A 20,746-nucleotide genomic window follows, 5' to 3' on the forward strand; every position below is an offset into this window, starting at 1 on the left:
AAAATTTTTTTTTAAATACAAAAACAATCAGACGTATGAAACACTTTTTATTCTTTATTTTAAACTGTTGGGCACATTTACAGTATAATGCTAAAATATTAATTTAGCTGACAAGTCGCTTTTGCCAAAATAATATATTCTTGAATACTCACTATACACTAAGGTGGTGATAATACAATCTGCAACCTCTAATTACTTGAAAAATTATTCATTATTCGCTAACTTTTTTCTTCAAATCATTAAGTATACAAAAAAAGGTAACACAGCAACCACAGAAATGTGAGATCTGACTTCATATTATAAAGAAATATTCTGTACTTATCCATGTACAACACAAACCCAACTGCACGCAGCATAAACCAGTTCTGCTCATAAAAAGTCTCTTTCTGCAGTTGACCCAGATTTGCTATCCAATAGTCTATGCACAATAGTGTTGACTAAGATCTGCTGTGCCATCAATTTGCATACTGCATTACCCAGATCTGTCATCCCTCCATTCTTTTCATTATGAATAGACCCAGATATCCCAGCCCTATGTTTGTCAGCATATAGAACTGAATCATCTCAATGGCTCTCTGCATACAGCATTGACATAGTTCTGCCATGCAGTAGTCTCTCAACAAACAGCCTCAACCCAGATCTGCCATCAGTCTCTTTGCACAGTGCCAACCCAGATCTTCCATCTGTTGTTTATCAGACAGTATTGGCACAGGTCTGCCATTGCAAAGTCTCTTAGCACAGTGCCAACCCAGATCTTCCATCTGGTGTTTGGCAGACAGTATTGACACAGATCTGCCTTTGTCTCTCCCTAGAGTTTAGGGTATATGCTGTGCACTTTTAATTAAAAGCAAACATAGTAGACCCTGATCTGTCTGCACATTATTCAGATTTGGAATTTTGCTGCTTTCAGTTAGGTGCATATTACACATCATAAAGTATCATTACTTGCTGATGCTCTTCAGCAACAATGCAAAGGCAAGATTACATGTTGGAATAATAAGTCGGCTATATGCTAAAATTTCACCCACATGCATGCAAGACGGAAAAAAGATATTGCAAGCTGCAGCAGATCTATATATAATAATATTTCACAGTTTAGCTAATGAATGAATTACTTCACTATTCACTTACATAGTCAAGGCCAACAGCAAACAACACATCCTGATCCACTACCTTGTGATACACCAGCAGATCTAGGTCTCAGCAGTTTGCAGTTTTGAGTAAATACAGTGTACATGTACAGTCTTAATGCACATCCAAAACTTTTCCACTTGTTTTATTACAATGAAAGGGATCTGAAGCTTACAAACTGCCTTCAAAAGCAAGTACACAACAGACTGAGAAGAAAAATCATTGATTATATGCGACAATGAGAAAATAAAGTAATATCCTATGTGGAAATTTTATATTTTATTATTAATACCATCTCCCTCTAAGAATGTCAAAACATCTATATTGGGCTTCACAGCCATATTAATTTAATCAATGTTATGGTAAATATACAATTTGTTTTTCATACATCATGTTTGCACAATTAAAAAAATATTTCTGAACTTCAAATTTCGTATGTCAACAATATTTATGGAACAAGCAGAAAATCAGTTTTAAATAATACATCTGAAATGCGTATTTCTCCCTTTAATGAGCATCCTCAATAGGCAAAAAATGTGTAATATACATACGTGTCTCTCAATTAATACCTCCGTACCATACCTATCTTCCATAAACCAATGCATTGAACACTTTATGGATACTGCTCGTAATCAAAATCTCTGGGTGTCACATACTGCTACAATTGGGCAACATTTAAGTCTCCTTTCTATATGAAACATTTTTGTAAACTCCAGTATTATTACCATTTTCAGCGACTTGGTCATTTGTTGTTTTTTTTTAAAGGAACTAAAGAACAATGAAGGAAAAAGCAACATTTTGACTCTGACAATTATAAATAAAAACAGCCAATCTTTTAATAACACTGTGGAAAATATTGTAAATTGCATATTCTTAAAGAGAACTAAGTGACTAAATCAATAAACAACCCAGGACAACATTAAAAACTGAAATACAGGACCGCAATAAAATACAGATTTTTACACCAGCCCAAAAAAAACCCCATTCAATTGATACACTTAGGTCTACTTTTACGTTTAACAGATGTGTTTCTAAATAACAAAATCTGACAATTTTATTTAAATTCAATTGTCCAAATAAATAAATCCACAGAAATAAATTATTTTCATCAATGAAATAAATGAAGCACTTGCCAAATAAACAGATCCTTAGCTAATAATGAAGTTATGATAACATGTTTGTCATTCATGCACGATTTTAGTAATGATTTTTTAAGCACAACTGACTTCTTTCCATTAAAAATTCTGTCTAAAGAAACTGATTATGTACTGCAACCAAAACAAATGATTCAGTTGGTAACTTTCTTTCACCCACCCTCCAAATGTTTTGACTTCTTGCATGTCTTTGCTAATGCCTTAAAAGAGCTTACTTCTTAAACCACCTAGTAATTTACCATATCTGAGGCATTTTTATCCATTTTATCATTTATACTTTACATAAATAATATCTTGCAACAGAATAAATCTTCAAACAGGTCATAGTCATAAAGCTGTACAATATATTCAGTACCACACATTTTAAGGAGGTTTAATTTGGGATCTGTTTAAATTATGTCAGTTCATGTTTAACTTGAAAGACATGAATTTATGTTATATCCTGCACATCCATACCCTTTTACATGCTTATTTAAAACCATATTTGTATTAGGAGTTTTAAAATTTAGCACCCAAAGAAAAACCAGAAATTGTGGTGAAAATTAGCCAAATCTAGCATTATCATCGAGAATGAGGCTGATCTTCATATGAAAACTTTGTTCAGACAGTTTTTTAAATTTAAAATGTCTTGAATGAAAATAAGACTTGAGCTAATGTATACAAATCACACAAATAATTCCAAGCTGACTTTATTTCAGTGCTTCAAGATCTCAAACTTTTCAACAGTGTTGTAATAACTGAACACACCAATATGATGTTTTTTTTACTTCCTATGAAAGGGAAAAATGAAAGCCCAATAATTACTACAAGGAAATGACCATCATTATATGCCAAGGTACATCAAGTACAGAAAACAGAATGGTATAAGCTCCACCCCGCGTAGAGCATAGTAGATGCCAGAAATTACTCCCCGGGTCTCAGCAACCTCAACCTTTTGTCAAGATATGCTGTCTCCAACTAAACTTACTTTAACTAAACTTACAAAGCAAAATGCCTTTTCTTTATTGTTAGACTTGGCATGACTGTTACCATCAGATTCTAGAATCTACAGGTTTCAACATTATCAAAACTGCAGGCCATCCATAAAGTTTGGTCAAGGAACATACTTAAGAGCAAAACTAAAAGTCGCAGCAAGTGATAAACTTAAGTATCTACCATCCTAACTTGGGTCTGTAATAGTACATCAAGACAAATTACATTTTTGCCATTAAAGTGTGCACTACTCTTGAAAAGCTTTTTATATTCTTGTGTACAGAAAGAATTCAGTGGCAAATTAGGACTACTAGTTGTTTCTTCATAACATTCTAAACACAAAGACAAAAATTTGGTGCGCAATGAAAGCTCTCTTCATTTGTATATAAGGTTCTATCATCAATGTGAAAAACCAATATTCTCAATGGGAAAGGACACATAAGATAGCATCAAATTCGTTCAAGCAATGAGTATTTCACTTTAATATATCTTTCAACCACTGAAGAAAATTACCAACCAAAAGTGATTTTATAAATGTAATTTCCTACACATAAACATCATACACTGCATAAATCGAGTTGCTGAACAGGCTCAAGCAATGTACATACAAATTTAAATAACATTTTTTCTTTACTGATGACTTGTAATGATCAGTGCATGTGCAAGACAAGTCCAGCTATTCAAACACATCTGAATTTTTTGAATATGAAACACTTTTAAAACAAATGACATAACACAGTAAAAAATATATGTAAACACATGGTCAATGAAGTCTAGCTAAGGTGAAAAATTTGGAAAAGCTATTTTGTATTACTTACAACTAGATCTTCAAGATCAGAGAGAACAGTAATTAATAGTTTTACATAAACTTGCAATATATTTAACAATCCAAAAAATTTGCAGCCATCAGCAATTCCAAAGCAATTTCAGGAGCAATGGGAAACTCAGGTATTTCTGTTGAACTGTTAGTGTATCGCACTTTGTATGTGAAATACATGCAAACTTTCTGTAGGACATGCGACCTGCAATGAAAGAAAAATAATGTTCAGCATTATTTTACATTTACAAATCTATCAAAAACCAAATATTCAAGATCTTTACTCAAAAGCTTTTGCCCCCACCAACACCACAAAGAAAATAATTCTTACATACTTAGTCAAAATATTTAATGTTAATGGAGCAAAATCTCATCATGGTTCATTTCAGAAGAAGCACAAGTTCATAAGTTGACTCAAACTGATCCTGAACATGTGTGATTAGTAATATATGATTTTAAAAAAATATAAAAAAGTAACAATATACTGCCATCAAACAAGAATCTCTCTGACATGACAGATGTCAAATAATGAACTGGAAATATGCTTTGCCGGTGTTTACTTACGGTATTTCTCTGAAATTAATTTCATTCGTTTCATTTTCTGCAAACTGACCTGAAAATAAAAATAAGGAATGTAGAGAACATGACAAACACACAAATGTCAACACCAACACAATAATGGGTCAATTTCTATTTTCAACAAACAAAAACCAAAAAACAATATCTCTTTGTATCTTGATTCAAGGGGTCATGATGGGTCTACAATCATTCATACGGTTGATCCTCTATTAAAACTTTTAAATAACACAATTAAGCAACATAATAAGTAGAGTCCAGCTGCCTTCATCCAGCTTTCATTTATCTAACCATGTTTGGAAAACATCTGTCCTATTATATTTAGTCTTACTTCTATTACAAATTTGATTTCCAACTCCAACAATGTAATTTTGGCAAATAATTTACCAATATTTTGCACAAAAAAAAGGATTTGTTTATTTGACGGTCTGGCAACTGTCATGTCATCTATTCACAACACTACATTAGCAAGTCAGGCAGTCTACATCTATTCATGTATTTTCTAAATTGACTTGACAAAAGTTTAGTGGGCTTTATGTTTTTGCACAATTTAAAGCTTGCATCAACAATGGAGGAAATGTGACATGGTTACAGCAGTGTATCCCCTATGGGTGGAAGATTGAGTCAAAAATCCCCATGATGATAGAACTGAGGGTCAAACTCCATTTTTTTAAAAACTGAGTAACAAAAATGGGGGTCAAAATAAAAAAGATGGCTGCCATGGTGGTAATACTGCATCACTGGTCATCAGATTGGTTCCATTTTTATTCTGGACCAACAAGGCATCATAAGTCTTGCATGAAAAACCCATGCTGATATGACCACCTGTGGCATCAGATCAGCATGATATCATTTAGGAATAACTAGAAATCATCAAGTCTTCTAGTGAAGACCTCATCTTGATATGACCAGTCAAGACGAGATGCAATAACTAAACTTTTCAAGATGGCTGCTATACTGGATGTCAGATTGGCACCATTTTCATTCAGGACTAACAATAGTTTCATTATATATCACCGTTTGTTTGTACCCCCCTACCGATTTCAATAATGAAAACGTTTAATGTGATACCTTTCATGCTTAACGGACTTTCCATACTAACTCGGCACCATATTGCGTACACTATGAGTTAGTTTATTTCCATCTGACAACATAATGACATAGATGATCCTATTCGGTAACTGCCAGATAATTCTGTAAATTACCAAAGCGTTGAGAATTTGGAATTATATCCCTTAACCTTTGCACACATGAACATAAAATTAAATTGCTTGTTAAATCCATGTAAAAGTCAAATTTGTTGTTGTCATTCTATTCAACATTGTAAATATCGGAAGCAGGCGACATATGTCATGTGTTGTGCATACACCCCTTTGCTGAAAATGGACTTGTCCAGGAACTGGAAATGGATCTCAAGCATGTCCATTTTATTGAAAACTTCTGTTAAGCATGAAACGCTTAGATGATGCTGGTGTTAGGGTCACTCTACTCACAGTCAGGTTAGAAATTATAAATCAATCAATGAATTGACTAAGTTCCTTAGACTTTATCACATTAAAGTTTTCCATTATTGAAATCGGTAGTGGGGTACAAACAAACAAGGATGTATAGTCAGACTATACACATCATTTGCAGTATTTTAACAAAAATTAGACCATATACTGAGGAAGGAGGAAGAGCAGTGATAACAAGATCGCAACTGAATTGGCCATATCGGATGTGAACCGCGTCATTTTTCACCTAGGACCAACTATACCATGGGATGAATATGTGTGTAATGTTTCATGACAATCCTCTAAGTAGTTTAGGAGTACTGAAAACAAATTTTTGCCAATGGACATACGGATGTCAGGTGACAGATAATCCCATAAGCTCTTCTGGTCAATGAACAGGAAAGCTAAATACAATGAGCCCATTATGGAAATCCTTTTTTATGATACTCAAATGCTGTGATCACTCCAGAAGAATGGCGCTAATTTTATGGCAAGAGACTGTGTTCTATCAATTGATCAGGTCTTGCGAGAAGATAAAGTCTTATTTCTAATAAGTATCTTTCAATTTCTGCTGAAGAAGTACCGATGCTATATTTCAGAACAAGAAATAGTGCATACAAAATACTTGGGCAATGGAAAACTGAAAACTTCATTGGTCAGCATTGAGGAGTTTAAGTCAGTGAAAACCTTAGAAATAAAAGATGGTACTGCAATGGGTTTGGAGAGAGTGGGTCTTACATTAGCAGATTTAGTGATGTTGTAAGCAGGAAATCAACCATCGTGTGGGGCCACTGGAATGCAGGGGGATTAAAGAGTGGAATTATAAAAATTTTACAAGACAGTGCTCGATGGATATTTCCTGTGCATTGTGTTGCAGGTAAGTTAGAACTTGCCGCTTTGGATGTTGTAATTTCCTGATCCTTCATTACAGTCACAAGAGATGAAGAGAAGTGAAGGCAGTTTCAGATACAGCTGACATGCCCTTGGCTCACATGAGTGTCATGAAGCAAGTTTGTATGTTTATACACACATTGTACATATTTGCATCTTTTAAATTTGTTTATGTGAAATACTTGGTCATAATGAGATTTCAAGTTGAACAGGACTATTGTTACTCTTTATTTTTATCTGTGACATATTCTTAGCAATTATTCATAGACTGTCTACTTATTACAAACAGTTAGAAGAGGAATCAACAAAAGTATTAAATATTTATTTTCAGAATTGAAGTTCTAAAGCATGAGAATGGGCCAATGATTAAGGTATTAAAAATTATAGCATATTAGTTTTCTAAAAACTTGAAGTTCTAAAGTATCAGCATGGACCAATGATGAAAGTATGAAATATTTAAGCTTATGCCAAAAGAAATTATGTTTTCAGTTGGTCAACCATGTTTTTTTAATTGCCAACTCTTGCCCTCTTTTCCCCCAGGGGTTAAAAAACCTAAAAACCTATAAAAAAATTCAACCAAAAAATTCCCAAAATTGACTTGTACAATTATATTATACAAATACTCTCATGAGCATCAACCTGCTGAATGTGACCAGCAACCACGATGTTCTGGCAAAATATACATTTCGACACTGCTATGAATGACCGCACTGCAAAAATGGGAATAAACTCCCATGACAGTTATTTAAACCTATGACCATTTATACATTCTATTAAAAAAAAGAAAAAGCAGCTGGCTATCAGCACCTGAAATTTTGTAGATATGCTAATAGTGTTTCACATTTTCTATTGTAAACCAGATTAAAGTACAGAGTATTCCAGCACTTAGCCTGGTTGCCAGCCTTGTCGTAGTGGAACCATCATAGATACTGCTGATAGGTTTGAGTAGGACCCATTATCTAGCTCTATGAATGACTGTATTGCCAGAAAAGAGACAGACACTACTGATTGTTATGTAATCATTTGTAGCAACGATTGCTTCAATAGTAAAGATTGTTCTGATCAAGAACACATGAAAAGAACCACAAAAAAGGATTCAAGCAACCAGTTTGTATATAGTGACAGATGGTACAGTCCGTAAACCAGGCTAATGTATAAGTCACGAATTTGCCATTGTAGTGCCGAAATTAAGATAGTGGTTGCGTATATTATTTGTCTTTAGAGTTAGTCTGTATTGCCTGGGGGTGAATGAGGTCTTTGTCTAATAAACCAGCAAGAGGGAATCGTCTGAGGGATTTGATTGATACTGTTAAAGGCGTGTGATGTTTGTTCCTTTTCTTTTTTCCCCCGATGTTACAGTGATTACATCTCAGTCACCAAGCTGTCGTCTATTCAAGTTGTTGCGACCGAGTTGTACACTTTGTTTATAAGTGTTAATCTATGCATGGCTTGCTGCTGATTTTGTCTCCGAGTGAATGATTCTGTTTCTTTTTATTTAATTAATTGTTATACATGCAATGCCCATGTATAGATTTGTCATATTTTTCCCAGAGCCATGCCAAAGTCGTCTTTACTACAGTCGATATTACAACTGGGCACTCATAATGTTAATACCTAGTACCTTAATGATAATGATGAGTCTCAAACTAAAACAAGACAAACTTTAATGCTGGAGAAAACAATTATTGTAACTAAAAGAAGTGAGAAATAAAAGACCACTTGTAAAATACCAGTTTAAATGTCAGTAAAGCAAATTTAGGATGTTATAAAGGAAAAGGAGTAAATCAGAAACGATTTCATATCCTAATACATGTACATGTGATCTTCAAATATAAATGCAATTTCATATTTAATGATAGAAGTATATCTTTATTGCTAAATTTTGTTTACAAATGAATGCATACAATATTTTAGCAAGAACTATTAATAAAGAATAGAATATATGTACAGTGGTTGTGGTTATTTTTCTTTAAACTATTCTCAGACTAGACCTTGGAAACTGTTGTTTTTTTTGTACAAGCCTGTTATGAGACCATTTTTTGTTGGCAGAAGGGGTGGTCTCTCAAAATAGGTTTTACTGTATAATGCTAAAAAAACTACCTACCTACCCTAATTTTAAAACCAGTGCAATAGGAAATACACATATTTTGGAATGCCTTATTAGTTTTCTTTTCCACTGTCATCATAAGAAGTTTAGTCCGCTTAACTAACTGAAACTTACCAGTGACAGTTTTGAAATATTTGGAATAATTCTTATGTTTTACATTTTGTAGCATATAACGATATAAAAAATTATTAAGTTTTATTATCTTTTTTTACGAATGCTCAAGTTTTGAATCCATTATTAGCAAAACAAAATAGACCACGGATCTGAAAGGGCAAATGCCCAATCCAGTATATGTGACCAACATGAATGTTAACATAAGCAATATTGACAAGTAGTTAGTAAACAAATTCAAAACTTCATTTAGAAAGAGCCAGATATTTATATTTCCTCCACTTAAGAAATCATTTCATGGAAAGTAAAGGTCCTGAAAGAGTGAGCATCACAAACTTTAGTTCCACTGCTTGAGATTTAGAAATAGTATAACTATTGTTCCTTTTATTTTGTTAGTAATAAAAATTACAACCATTTACATGCTTACATTATTACATGTATTTATGTCATATTTATTCCTAGTAATTAAACACGTTTCAAAGATGTTTGCAAGAGGGACATGAAGGCATGCAACATTTCACCCAATGGCTGGGAAGAGCTGGCTGAGGACCGAGGCACCTGGAGACTGATGGTAAACAATGGCATATCAGTCGCTGATGCGAGGAGAGGCCAGTTGGTGGCAGAGAAACGTAAGAGAAAGAAGAACGCAACAGCAACCACAGTAATGCAGACTTCCCAGTATGTCTGCACCAACTGCAGTAGGGACTGTCACTCACGTATAGGCCTGCACAGCCACAGCAGACGTTGCCAACAGAGACAGGCAACACCCCAAGGGTGCTATTCGCATGGTCTTTCGAGACCGAGTCGCCAATGATGATGATGATGTTCCTTTTATTTTGTTAGTAATAAAAATTACAACCATTTACATGCTTACATTATTACATGTATTTATGTCATATTTATTCCTAGTAATTAAACACAAGTTGCTACTTTAATGGAATTTCTTTCATTTCTTGTTGTTTCTTTCAAGAACTTCAATGAGAAACCTTTGAGATATTTTAGAGCAGACATGTATAACTTCCTCCAGGGCAACCAAGTTAGTTATTTTAAAGCCATACCCTATGATCTAAGTGGATAGAACTGGATCTGGCCCCTAGGCTATAAGTTACACATGCCTGCTTTAGAGCATTTAACTATGACATATGGAAGGAAGTCTTGCAGGTTCTTCTCACTCACCTTGCAGTTATTTTAAAAAAGGAACATTATACTGCCATTCTATTCGGCAGTATTAAAAAGTTTAAAACAAAGAAGATGGTCATCAAGCAGTCACCAGATCTATCTGCTAAAGCTCATAGAACACTTTTAGTGAACACTCCACTTTCCCAGTCTGTTATGCAAGCTGTTATAAATCATGTTTGTTATAAGCCTGTCATCTGTCGAATATGAGTGAATAGTTAGTCCAATGAATTTAATCAAGACTTGATTAAGGAATTCCTTAAACCAAGAGAGTGTACAAATTCTAATGAACATTGACGATTTAACCCAAACACAGCTATTATCAATGATATACACTGGCTTATTGTTGGTCCATGTGCAAGATGTGTACATGTACATTCTTTTCAAATCCATATAACTGAAGGAGCAAAATGTATAATGTCAGCATAGTTTTGAGAAAAAAAATTCTTTTAATAAAAAAGTATTTCGTACAGTATCTTTTGTTCTATTTATCAAATAAAGTGCATACATTTCACCAAATCTTGGCAAGAGATTGAAAGTTTGGGACAAGTGAAAAGGTAGGTTTGATAAGTGAATTTTTTAAAACCACCATAATAAAAGCAAGTCTTGAGACAGGAAAGAAAGATCATTTTTGTGTCCCAAGACTCGTATGCATGTATAATAAAAAAAACTTTTCTGTGTCCCAACATTTACACACACAAAGATTCTGCTTAGTGCTTATCATGAGACAAAAAAAGAACTATAGTAACGTATAGTATTTACTATGCTCATCATGCTTAGTGCCATGTATATCATTGTTATGCTTAAAAATATTAATGATTGATTTTGCTTTATTCATTTTTTTAAACCACACTCCATTCCTCCCAATCACATTTTAGCCACAGGTCTATTACTGTTTTATTGACTTTAATTCCTGTGCTTGTAATTCTGCTTAACTCAAATTATAATTTGAAAACACTTCACTCCAATCTTGGTTTTGGCAAGATAGTTGTTTCAACATCTCCCTTTAATTAGAACTAATGAATTTGTCAGACAGTAATATGTGTTTTGTTTTCCAACAGTAATCCAAGCCAGTTCATTATTTAACCTCTAAAATTGGCATTCGTGTATCGGGGACTAGGGGAGTATATCTGGCAAAAGAAGAACACGAGAATATCCAACGAAATAAAGATGTCTTAGACCACTCTGCCACCCAGAGCCCCGATTTTTGTCAGGAGTTAATGCTGGTACTACTTTGTTCTACAACAATAATCCAACATATTAACTGTTTTACAACCTGAAGTAGCTTTGTAGCCATCAATGGTGTAGTCTCTATCACCCTCTATCAATAGAATGATTATCATAGCCATAGAGGCGATTTCTGGTTAGGCCAAGAAATAAAGATGTCTTAGACCACTCAGCCACCCACAGCCCCAAATTTTGTCAGGAGTCAATGCTGGTACTACTTTTCTCTACAACAATAATCCAACTGATTAACTGTTTTACAACCTGAAGTAGATTTGTAGCCATCATTGGTGTAGTCTTTAAATGTGCATTCACCCTCTATCAATAGGATGATTATCATAGCCAAGTAAATGTGTACTTAAGTTAGTTATGTTAAAGCAAATAACCATTCCATTATAATTGCAAGTGTTTATTAAAACATCATTTCTTGTACCGTTTTTATTATTTTTTAATGACTTCAGTTATGTTTAGTGCAGTGGTGACAATGTGATTCTAAATTAACAGATATACTTCACTTAGTGCAAATTACAAATCTTCAAAGGACATGCTTGGATGCCATGATACAATTGTAAACAAGGTCATTAAATGCAAGCAATTAACAGTAATTTCAAAGTTTTATTGGTACTATGTTTTAACAAGTTAGACATTTAACTTTTCAAGGTAGAAAACATAACTACTGTTTTCTTTTAATAAACTTAATGCAACAAGGCATAAACTGACAATAGTCAGGGTTCCAACAATTTTTTTTAGACACTGATACAGGGCTGATGACTTGAAAAAAACCAAATTCCAAAAGCCAAATTCCTATTTCCATATATCCAAATGGGCCCTATTTTTTTACTATTATTTGTCATACAATATTGAAATTGCTGTACTTCAAATATGTAAAGATAAAAACAAAATCATATTAAACTGACTAGTATCTTTATTCAGAACTCAAAATACTTCACATAAAGCAATGTATTTCTCCAGGTTAGCCATGGTCTAATTGCTCTATTAATGTCCTCATTAATGAATATCGGAAGCTCGTCATGCTTGATATAATTTCTCTTTACACTTTTACGTTGTTCATCGGTACTGCTTAATGTTTAACCAGTGTTGCACTACACTAGTGTAAGCATGAGCAAGGAACAGCTCTATTATTCATTAAACTTTAACTTCAAACATTTTGAACTGAATAAATATCAAACAAAAAATCAAAACACTTTAGTTTCTACCAATTTTTAGTTGGTCATTTTTTTAATCTTACCTCTGCAAAAAAAGACAGCTGATTTTTAATCATTGACTTAAGAAGCCATCATAAACCAAATCTGATGCCTTTATTACTTACAGTACCTATATAAAAAAATCCCACATTTGGCACAGACTCCTGATTATTACAATAATGTAAACAGCTTGTTGTGCATACATGGTAGCCTTAATTCCATTACTTGACCATGCATCACAGCACAGATGCAATAATGGCTGGAACAGTTCCAGTACCAACAAGACTGGTTCTGGCTGGTTTCAGTAAAGCACATAAATATCCAAAATGGTATGTTACATATCTTAAATGCAGGTGAGCACTAATTATAGGCAACCCAGGCAATCTGTTTTGAATTCATGTCACATGCACTGCTTTGTACACAAAATTTACAGCTTTCAATAGAGTATAATAAACAGACAATATTCATAAGGTAACGGGCATACATAGGGAAAAATATTAATAACTTATTAGTCTTTCAGCATCTTGAAAATAAATATCAGGGCAGTACAAGTTTTGATGCAAATTTAAACTTTTCTTGATAAGGCCATTGGGTATCGCACGTAGAATACAGGAAAGTACTGATATAAAATTTGAGAAGCCCCAAGCTTTTTCTGAGTACTGATAGTTAACTTAGAGCAGAAAAGAAAACAGTTATTCCCATAATAACTGTAAAATTCTTTTGTTCCCGCTTACTCAATGAATTTACAACCCAGAGAATGTGCCAATCAACAAACAGAAGAAAAAATATCTAAGATGATGCCAGACTTGCAGTATGTGAAAAAATAATTTTGGGTGCCCCATTTCTAAAGTGTCCCAAAACTTATTCATTTCAGTAGGCATCCTGAACAAATGAATGAAAGAAATTTTAAGTTTTGTATTTTTCATCAATTTTATAAAATGTACTCGTCTGGACAATACCATAACAAATTATTACAAATTCTGAACATATGAGTCTGGATATTCAAGTCAATGATGGTACATTATCCTTACCAGGTCCGCTTAACATAGCCTTGATGGTGCCAGATGTGAGAGCATGATCTCTTTTGACGATAAATTCATGACCATCTGATGACACCAGCTTGACATACATAGCATCAGGACCCTCGCATCCCCCATAAATCTTCTCCTCCTCCCCCTTCTCATCCTTGGAATCTGACATGGTTCCGTTGGATATGACACAAGAGGGATTCGGAATGCTGAAATGAAAGAAAAAAAATATATTTTAGTTTTCGTTTTTGTGCATGTGTGAGGCGAGTGCAGAAATGTATTCCAAGATATACATAGGAAATAGATGGTCATGGGTGGAACAAAGTTTTGGGAATTTACTTACCTGGTCTCTTTTACAGTGTTATAGAGATGGGTCCTATGTCAGAACGGGTAATTGGGGTAATCTTAAGACTTAGGCAATTCTGTCACTTTATGATTTTTTAAAATTTCAGATTAATGTTTTTTTCCGTGTCGAGCACCTGTGGTTTGAAATGGCAACAATCTGTCGTTGGAACCCCCTCCCCCAATCACGTTAGAACTCACAAATTGATGAATGAAATGATTCAGCTTTGTGTATTTTTTATATCCTTGACGTTTTTCGTCTTTAAAACCGATAGTGTGTACAAACAAACAGGAGGGAGTTCGAATACTATGCTGTAGCATTAATGCATAGTGATAATTGAGAACTGGTGTCTTTTCATAGATTGCTATAGTCCAGTAGACTACCTAGTTAGATTTAGTACTCACTGTCCACTCGTTGAATATTGGAAAATAACATAATGAAAGAGAATTAATATCAAGTATTATCAACAATATTGGAACCTGTATCACTACATGAACTGTGAAATGCATGTGGGTGCTGTAATATTTTTGATGCTATCGAAAAATTGACTCGTGCGCAGGAAGTCAGCTGATAATTGATTTTTGAGAATTTCGTCTGAAAATTGTGTCACAAATACTGGAAAGCTGTAAATCACAAGGTATTTAATTTTTAGTCGCCCCACTTACCAATATAAATCGAAACTTAGTCCGAGATTTTGTTGCTGATGAGTCTCAACAAGCAATGTACAACTTATCCCTATCAACAGTAACCCGTATGTACGTCTCGTGACCGAACTAAACGCTGTGTGCAGACTGGTTTTCCTACTTACACAACAGCACAAAGGTGTTTCGCTAAAAACATGGAATGATTAGCAGTCTGTGCTCTGGATTTGACTAGTACGTGGAGCACCAATTGTTGCTATTTCCACAACTCCCAGTATCTCCAGCACTGTTGAACCACACCCACTCCTTTTGTAAGCAAGTCCAACCCTACCACACACAAAGGCGAAGTGGGCGGTCGCCTTAGGGCGTCAGGCTTTAACAGGTGCCAAATTATACGGAAGTTCTGTTTTGTTTTTGTTTGTTTGTTGTTTATTTTATTCTATATGGAGGGACGCGAAAGTCGTTGTTTGCCTTGGGGATAATGGCTCGTTACAAAAGAACTTAGAGTATTCATTAATGGATAGAGCCATGTTTGTAAATCATATTTTTTTTTAAAAAAGAAGGACGACTGAGTAACTGATGTATTTGGAGGAATGCGTACATAATATTGGCAGTACAAACCTTTAAAAAATTATTTATACGAGTTTTAAGTTAGTACACATGTCACAACCCAACAAGTGTATATTTTGTCTTTTTAACCATTAAATGATCTTTGAAACAATTACATGTAGTATATAGTAATGTTCAAGTATACTTTAATATTTATATATGATTTAACTAAATCGATAGACGATTATTGATTGTTAAAATTACACTGTAAAAGGAAGACAGTTTTCTACAAGCTTCCAGCTTTCTGCTTTATGCCCATATAGATTATATTGTATGAAACAGGAAACGAATGCAGAATGAAAGCGTTCCCTTCTTTCACGCTTATAAATTGGATGTAAATTTGAAGCTACGCACCAAAATTGTACCAAACGGAAATTTTGTCGAATGATGTCACGCCTGCTTCTTCAGTATAGTATATAATCCAAAAACTTGGCCTAGCTATATTAGCAAGAAAAGTATATTATTACAACATTTTACTTTTTATGGATGTTAACATAGTGATAAAAGCGAATACACACATGAAAGTGCATGGCCATATGTGCAGCAGTGTATATATCTATCGACAGTGTGTGTGTGTGTGTGTGTGAGAGAGAGAGAGAGAGAGAGTAAATAAATTGCTTTACTCCTTGGAAAAATCAGTAAGTACTGTGCTTTATTGCAACAGAACTTAACCTGAAATATTCTGGACGTCTACCTACTACGTGCATCTTCGACTACATAATTAAGGTGGTTTTTCGACTACATATTGAAGGTGATTTTTCGACTACATATTGAAAGTGATTTTTTCAAAGCTCAGTGAATCTGGTAAAAAAATACAAGCAAAGACCTTTGACTTGATTCAAAGGTAAGTTTAGTCTTGTTTTAAAGTCTTCTTTATAACAGTGTTGCTATCTTGGCGGTAAGATCTCCACCATTTTCATTCAGTTAAATCTTGCAAGATTTTTAGTGTGCGTGTTAAACTCATGTGAATGCCACAGTTCAAACAAGGGTAGTAGTGATAACAAACTTTTCGAGATGGCCACTATGGTGCCATGTTGGAAGTTACATAAGCAGAGTTTTCAGAACTATGTAATAGTGTTTTAATGAAAATCGAATGTTCATTACAACATCAGTTTAGGAGAAGTAGCCATGTAAAGATTTTCAGGATGGTCACCAAGACGGACATTTTGTAGCATCGTTGTAATATTGGAATTTGTATATAATTCCAGAAAAAATATTTTTTTTTTATATATAAAAATGTCGATCCTTTTCAGATTTTGGGATGTCACATTGGCATAATTTTCCAAAAACATATAGCCACACTCGTTCAAGTGAAAACACAATGTCGATAGGACCTTTCTTTCAAGAACAGCAGTCATAGCAAAGATTTCAAGATGGCCACCAGTAGTTCGACCATTTTTTTTTTATTTAGAACCAACTAGACACGAAAGACTCTCTGTGATAATATCTTTTCATATGCTGCTTAGCTTTATCAAGATTTTCAACATGGGTTACTATGGTGGATTGAATAATGCCATTTTCAATAAGGACCATTTACACATAATAAGAAGTATTTGCGTCAAAACCTTATATTGCTACGACTACCAATTGCAGATAAATAGCTTAAGAATATTTTAAAGATGGACACCACGAAATTGGAAGTCTGATTAGTACAATTTTAATTTAGGATCAACTAGACATCATAAAACATCTTGTTGTGAAAATCTCGTGTGGATATAACCATTCATACCTGTCAACTTGTCAGACGCCAAGTAGGGAGATCGCATAAAAAAATAATAATAGGGAGATTGGGATCTAAAATCGGGAGGTTACTCTTTATCCATGGGCTCCTCGCAAGTTCCCAGCAATATAAAATAGTAGCCTTTGAGGAGGAGTCCCTCCATGAGTCCGAAAAAGTAATTGCTTTTGATGTTTATGTGTCCCTTAAAGGTCTGTTGTGTTGTATTTGGGTAAAAAAAATTAAAAATAATTTTTAATTAAAAAAATTAGATTTCGTTTTTGAATTTGGAGTTGATCTACCTAATATTATTACTAGTCTGGGTACCCTGTCTGTTTTATTTTCGCGGCATTTTTAAAGCCTTTTTTTTAACCAATATTGACCTATCTTCCGGCTTCAATACGCATAAAATTCTCAAAGGACGCGCCGTTTCTCCTTGTCACGCACCTTATTTTCCATTCCTCACCCCACCCCCACCCACAACGTGCCCTCTTTTCATATTCAGGTCAGCTATGGTACCATAGCATAAATAGCCAGTGTGACTAACTAACAACTAATCCTTATCCTTGCCATTATCTTGTAAAAAGACTGGCCCTCTGACATAACTAAAAGAAACAATATTCTACAACGGGTTATGTAAGCATCAGCAATTTATTGGCAAAAAAACGATGCATTATTTTGTTGTAACTAGCAGTTTCAAGATACCGTACATATGGCAATTCCCCCCCACCCACCCACCCACGTTATATAGCTCATCTTATTATTCTCAATTCGAAGAAGATTTAACATTGTTTACTAAATAACATTTATTCTGAATTAGTTTTTTAAGGCACATAAGCTGCGTGGTATGTTTCTTTAATCCTTCTTTTAATTTAATAGTGGTAACTAATGTTTGTATATACAATACAATAATGCTGGGTGTTTACTCGTGTGAGTTTCTTTTGTGGGAATTGAGATGCTGCGAAAATTCACAGCGCTGATTTTGATCATCCTTGGGATTAAAACTAATTGCTGACAATCTTATTGTTATGGAATATTGTTGGTTGTGGTTTGTTTTCTGATTTGAATATTGTTTTAGAGTTTAAAAAAGTTCATAAATTGACGTGTTTAAGCTTAACAACATATTTACTGAAGAAAAAATTCATTGTAGCGTGATACCAATTATTTCGTCACAACAATATTCATGAGTAGTAAATGGGGATACCCTAGCCTCAATGGGAATTAGCATTACAGGACCCCCTGGGACAATCTAGCCTCAATGGAAATTTAACATGGAGAAAAATCGTGGGACAATCTAGCCTCAAGGGGAATTTAACATGGGAAAAAGTATTGGGACACTCTAGCCTCAAGGGGAATTGAACATGGGAATAGATAGTGGGACTGTATAGCCTCAAGGTGAAATTAACATGGGAAATGGAATAGGGTTGGGACCCTATTTTAATACGGTCCCGACCTGATGGGTCTATGGAAATGGAACAGGGGAGAGGGATATAAAACACACACACACACACACACACGAATTTAACATGGTGGGCATGTCTAGGGACAATGATGGTAGAGGGCCAAACACAACAGAGACAGAGACATACATACAGTAGTACAAGCGTGAGATTTATATATAAAGCATTACCAAGACCTGAAATCTTGAAGGGGTGTTCAAAAATTTGCATAATTGTAATGATGCTATAAATAGCTATAATCAAGGAAATGCTCAACGACAAAATGGATGTGACTAAAAGTAATGTTAAAATGACGAAATTGTCCCAGAATTTAAAGGAAAATAAACATATCCCCGAAAATTAAGTTACAATGGTTTAGACTAAAATGGATAAAATTAGTAACTACTTACAATATCAACTTCTGTGACGATCGTGGATAAATACCTATGTATCTATAATCAGCTGATTTTACTATGAAATCCCACTATCTATTTATAGCTCCAACTTGTGGGTTTTTCCTTTGGAAAATCCCACTATCTTTTTATAGCCTCAGCTTGAGTGACGTTCCTGTTTATGAATTCTAGTATATATGTATAGCTACAAAATGTGGAAATCCCCAAGTCGATATTTATAGTCTCAAAATTTCCAGCGTCAGTGACGTCACTGTACTGAACACTAGGGGATAAACGGCAACAGTGTTGCAAGTGGCTGACCTGAATACGCGCTACTGTAGGTAGGTAGGTAGAGTGTATCTGATAGGGATAAAGTGAGTTTTATAGGGACAAACAGAGACCAATACACACACACACACACAACATACGCGCGCAGACACACTCACACACACACACACACACACACACACACACTATAAAATGGATAAAATTAGTAACTACTTACAATATCAACTTCTGTGACGATCGTGGATAAATACCTATGTATCTATAATCAGCTGAAATTCCTATGAAATCCCACTATCTATTTATAGCTCCAACTTGTGGGTTTTTCCATTGGAAAATCCCACTATCTTTTTATAGCCTCAGCTTGAGTGACGTTCCTGTTTACGAATTCTAGTATATATGTATAGCTACAAAATGTGGAAATCCCCAAGTCGATATTTATAGTCTCAAAATTTCCAGCGTCAGTGACGTCACTGTACTGAACACTAGGGGATAAATGGCAACAGTGTTGCAAGTGGCTGACCTGAATACGCGTTACTGTAGGTAGGTAGGTAGAGTGTATCTGATAGGGATAAAGTGAGTTTTATAGGGACAAACAGAGACCAATACAAACACACACACACACACACACACACACACACACAACATACGCGCGCAGACATACGCACACACACACACACATGCACACATACACACACACAGAGGGAAGAGGAAAAAACAAACCCCAAATATACTATCAACACAGAAGGGAGATAATACAAACCCCAAATATACTATCAACACAGAAGGGAGATGATACAAACCCCAAATAAACTATCCACACAAACGTACGCGAACTCATACAAACCCCAAATATGCTATCAACACAGAGTGAAGAAGAAAAAGTTTTTTTGAAAGCACCTAAGCCCTCACCTGCAATGACCAACTCTGCCAAACACCTACACCCCCCCCCCACTCCCAACACTACAAAACCCATTTAACCCGTTATTTTATGGCATCAGTGTGTGATTTAGGAAACATCAAGACACAAAATGATGGATGAATAGACTGACTATTGTTTACGGACTTGCATGCCTAAAGAGCGTGCGTGAAGGAAAACATCCTTCCATTTCAATTCTAACTAAAACGTGATCCAGAGGGATAGAGAGAGGTGAAAGAGCACAATTTCATAAAGTGTGAGTAAAAACAAAACACGCCATCCTTATTATACAATGTCAAGACCAAGAGACACTTACGTTTTCTTTCTGGTCTATTCTCTTTTAGAAGGTAGTATGAAATTTCACATCAGGGCCAACGCATCGGCTCACATTGTCAATTTTTCCATTTCCATGTCTTTACTGGCACAAGTTATTCATCATCTTCAATTTCTTCTTCTTCTGAATCCCTCTTCTCTGTTTCGTCTTGTTTCTGTTTCTTCTCTTTTCTCGTAGGGCAC

The 20,746-nt window shown here is 34.7% G+C and overlaps 1 protein-coding gene across 2 annotated transcripts; it reads right to left on the reverse strand.

The window, feature by feature from the left end:
• Positions 1-41: 41 nt before the first annotated feature.
• LOC149806712 (elongin-C) lies at positions 42-15,026 on the reverse strand. Of its 2 annotated transcripts, none has more exons than XM_089956805.1 (4): positions 14,894-15,026; positions 13,889-14,094; positions 4,639-4,687; positions 42-4,279 (listed from the first exon to the last, which is right to left on the reverse strand). In XM_089956805.1, exons 2-4 carry the CDS (start codon positions 14,055-14,057, stop codon positions 4,138-4,140), a joined length of 360 nt encoding a protein of 119 aa, XP_089812931.1. In that variant the 5' UTR covers positions 14,058-14,094; positions 14,894-15,026; the 3' UTR covers positions 42-4,137. The 2 variants fall into 2 exon arrangements, with proteins under 2 accessions (XP_089812931.1, XP_089812934.1); XM_089956808.1 differs by lacking the exon at positions 14,894-15,026 and adding an exon at positions 14,708-14,787.
• Between the last annotated feature and the right edge of the window lie 5,720 nt (positions 15,027-20,746).

Source organism: Sinohyriopsis cumingii, chromosome 1 (assembly GCF_028554795.1).
Source record: "Sinohyriopsis cumingii isolate HCF-2022 chromosome 1, ASM2855479v2, whole genome shotgun sequence".
Taxonomy (NCBI): domain Eukaryota; kingdom Metazoa; phylum Mollusca; class Bivalvia; order Unionida; family Unionidae; genus Sinohyriopsis; species Sinohyriopsis cumingii.

Coding starts and splice junctions, on each gene's coding strand:
- LOC149806712 (XM_089956805.1), bottom strand. CDS start 14,057: ATGTCAGATTCCAAGGATGAGAAGGGGGAGGAGGAGAAGATTTATGGG. Junction 4,688..13,888: donor GGCTATGTTAAGCGGACCTG/GTAAGGATAATG, acceptor TTTTATTTTCAG/GTCAGTTTGCAGAAAATGAA. Junction 4,280..4,638: donor ATTAATTTCAGAGAAATACC/GTAAGTAAACAC, acceptor CTTTCATTGCAG/GTCGCATGTCCTACAGAAAG.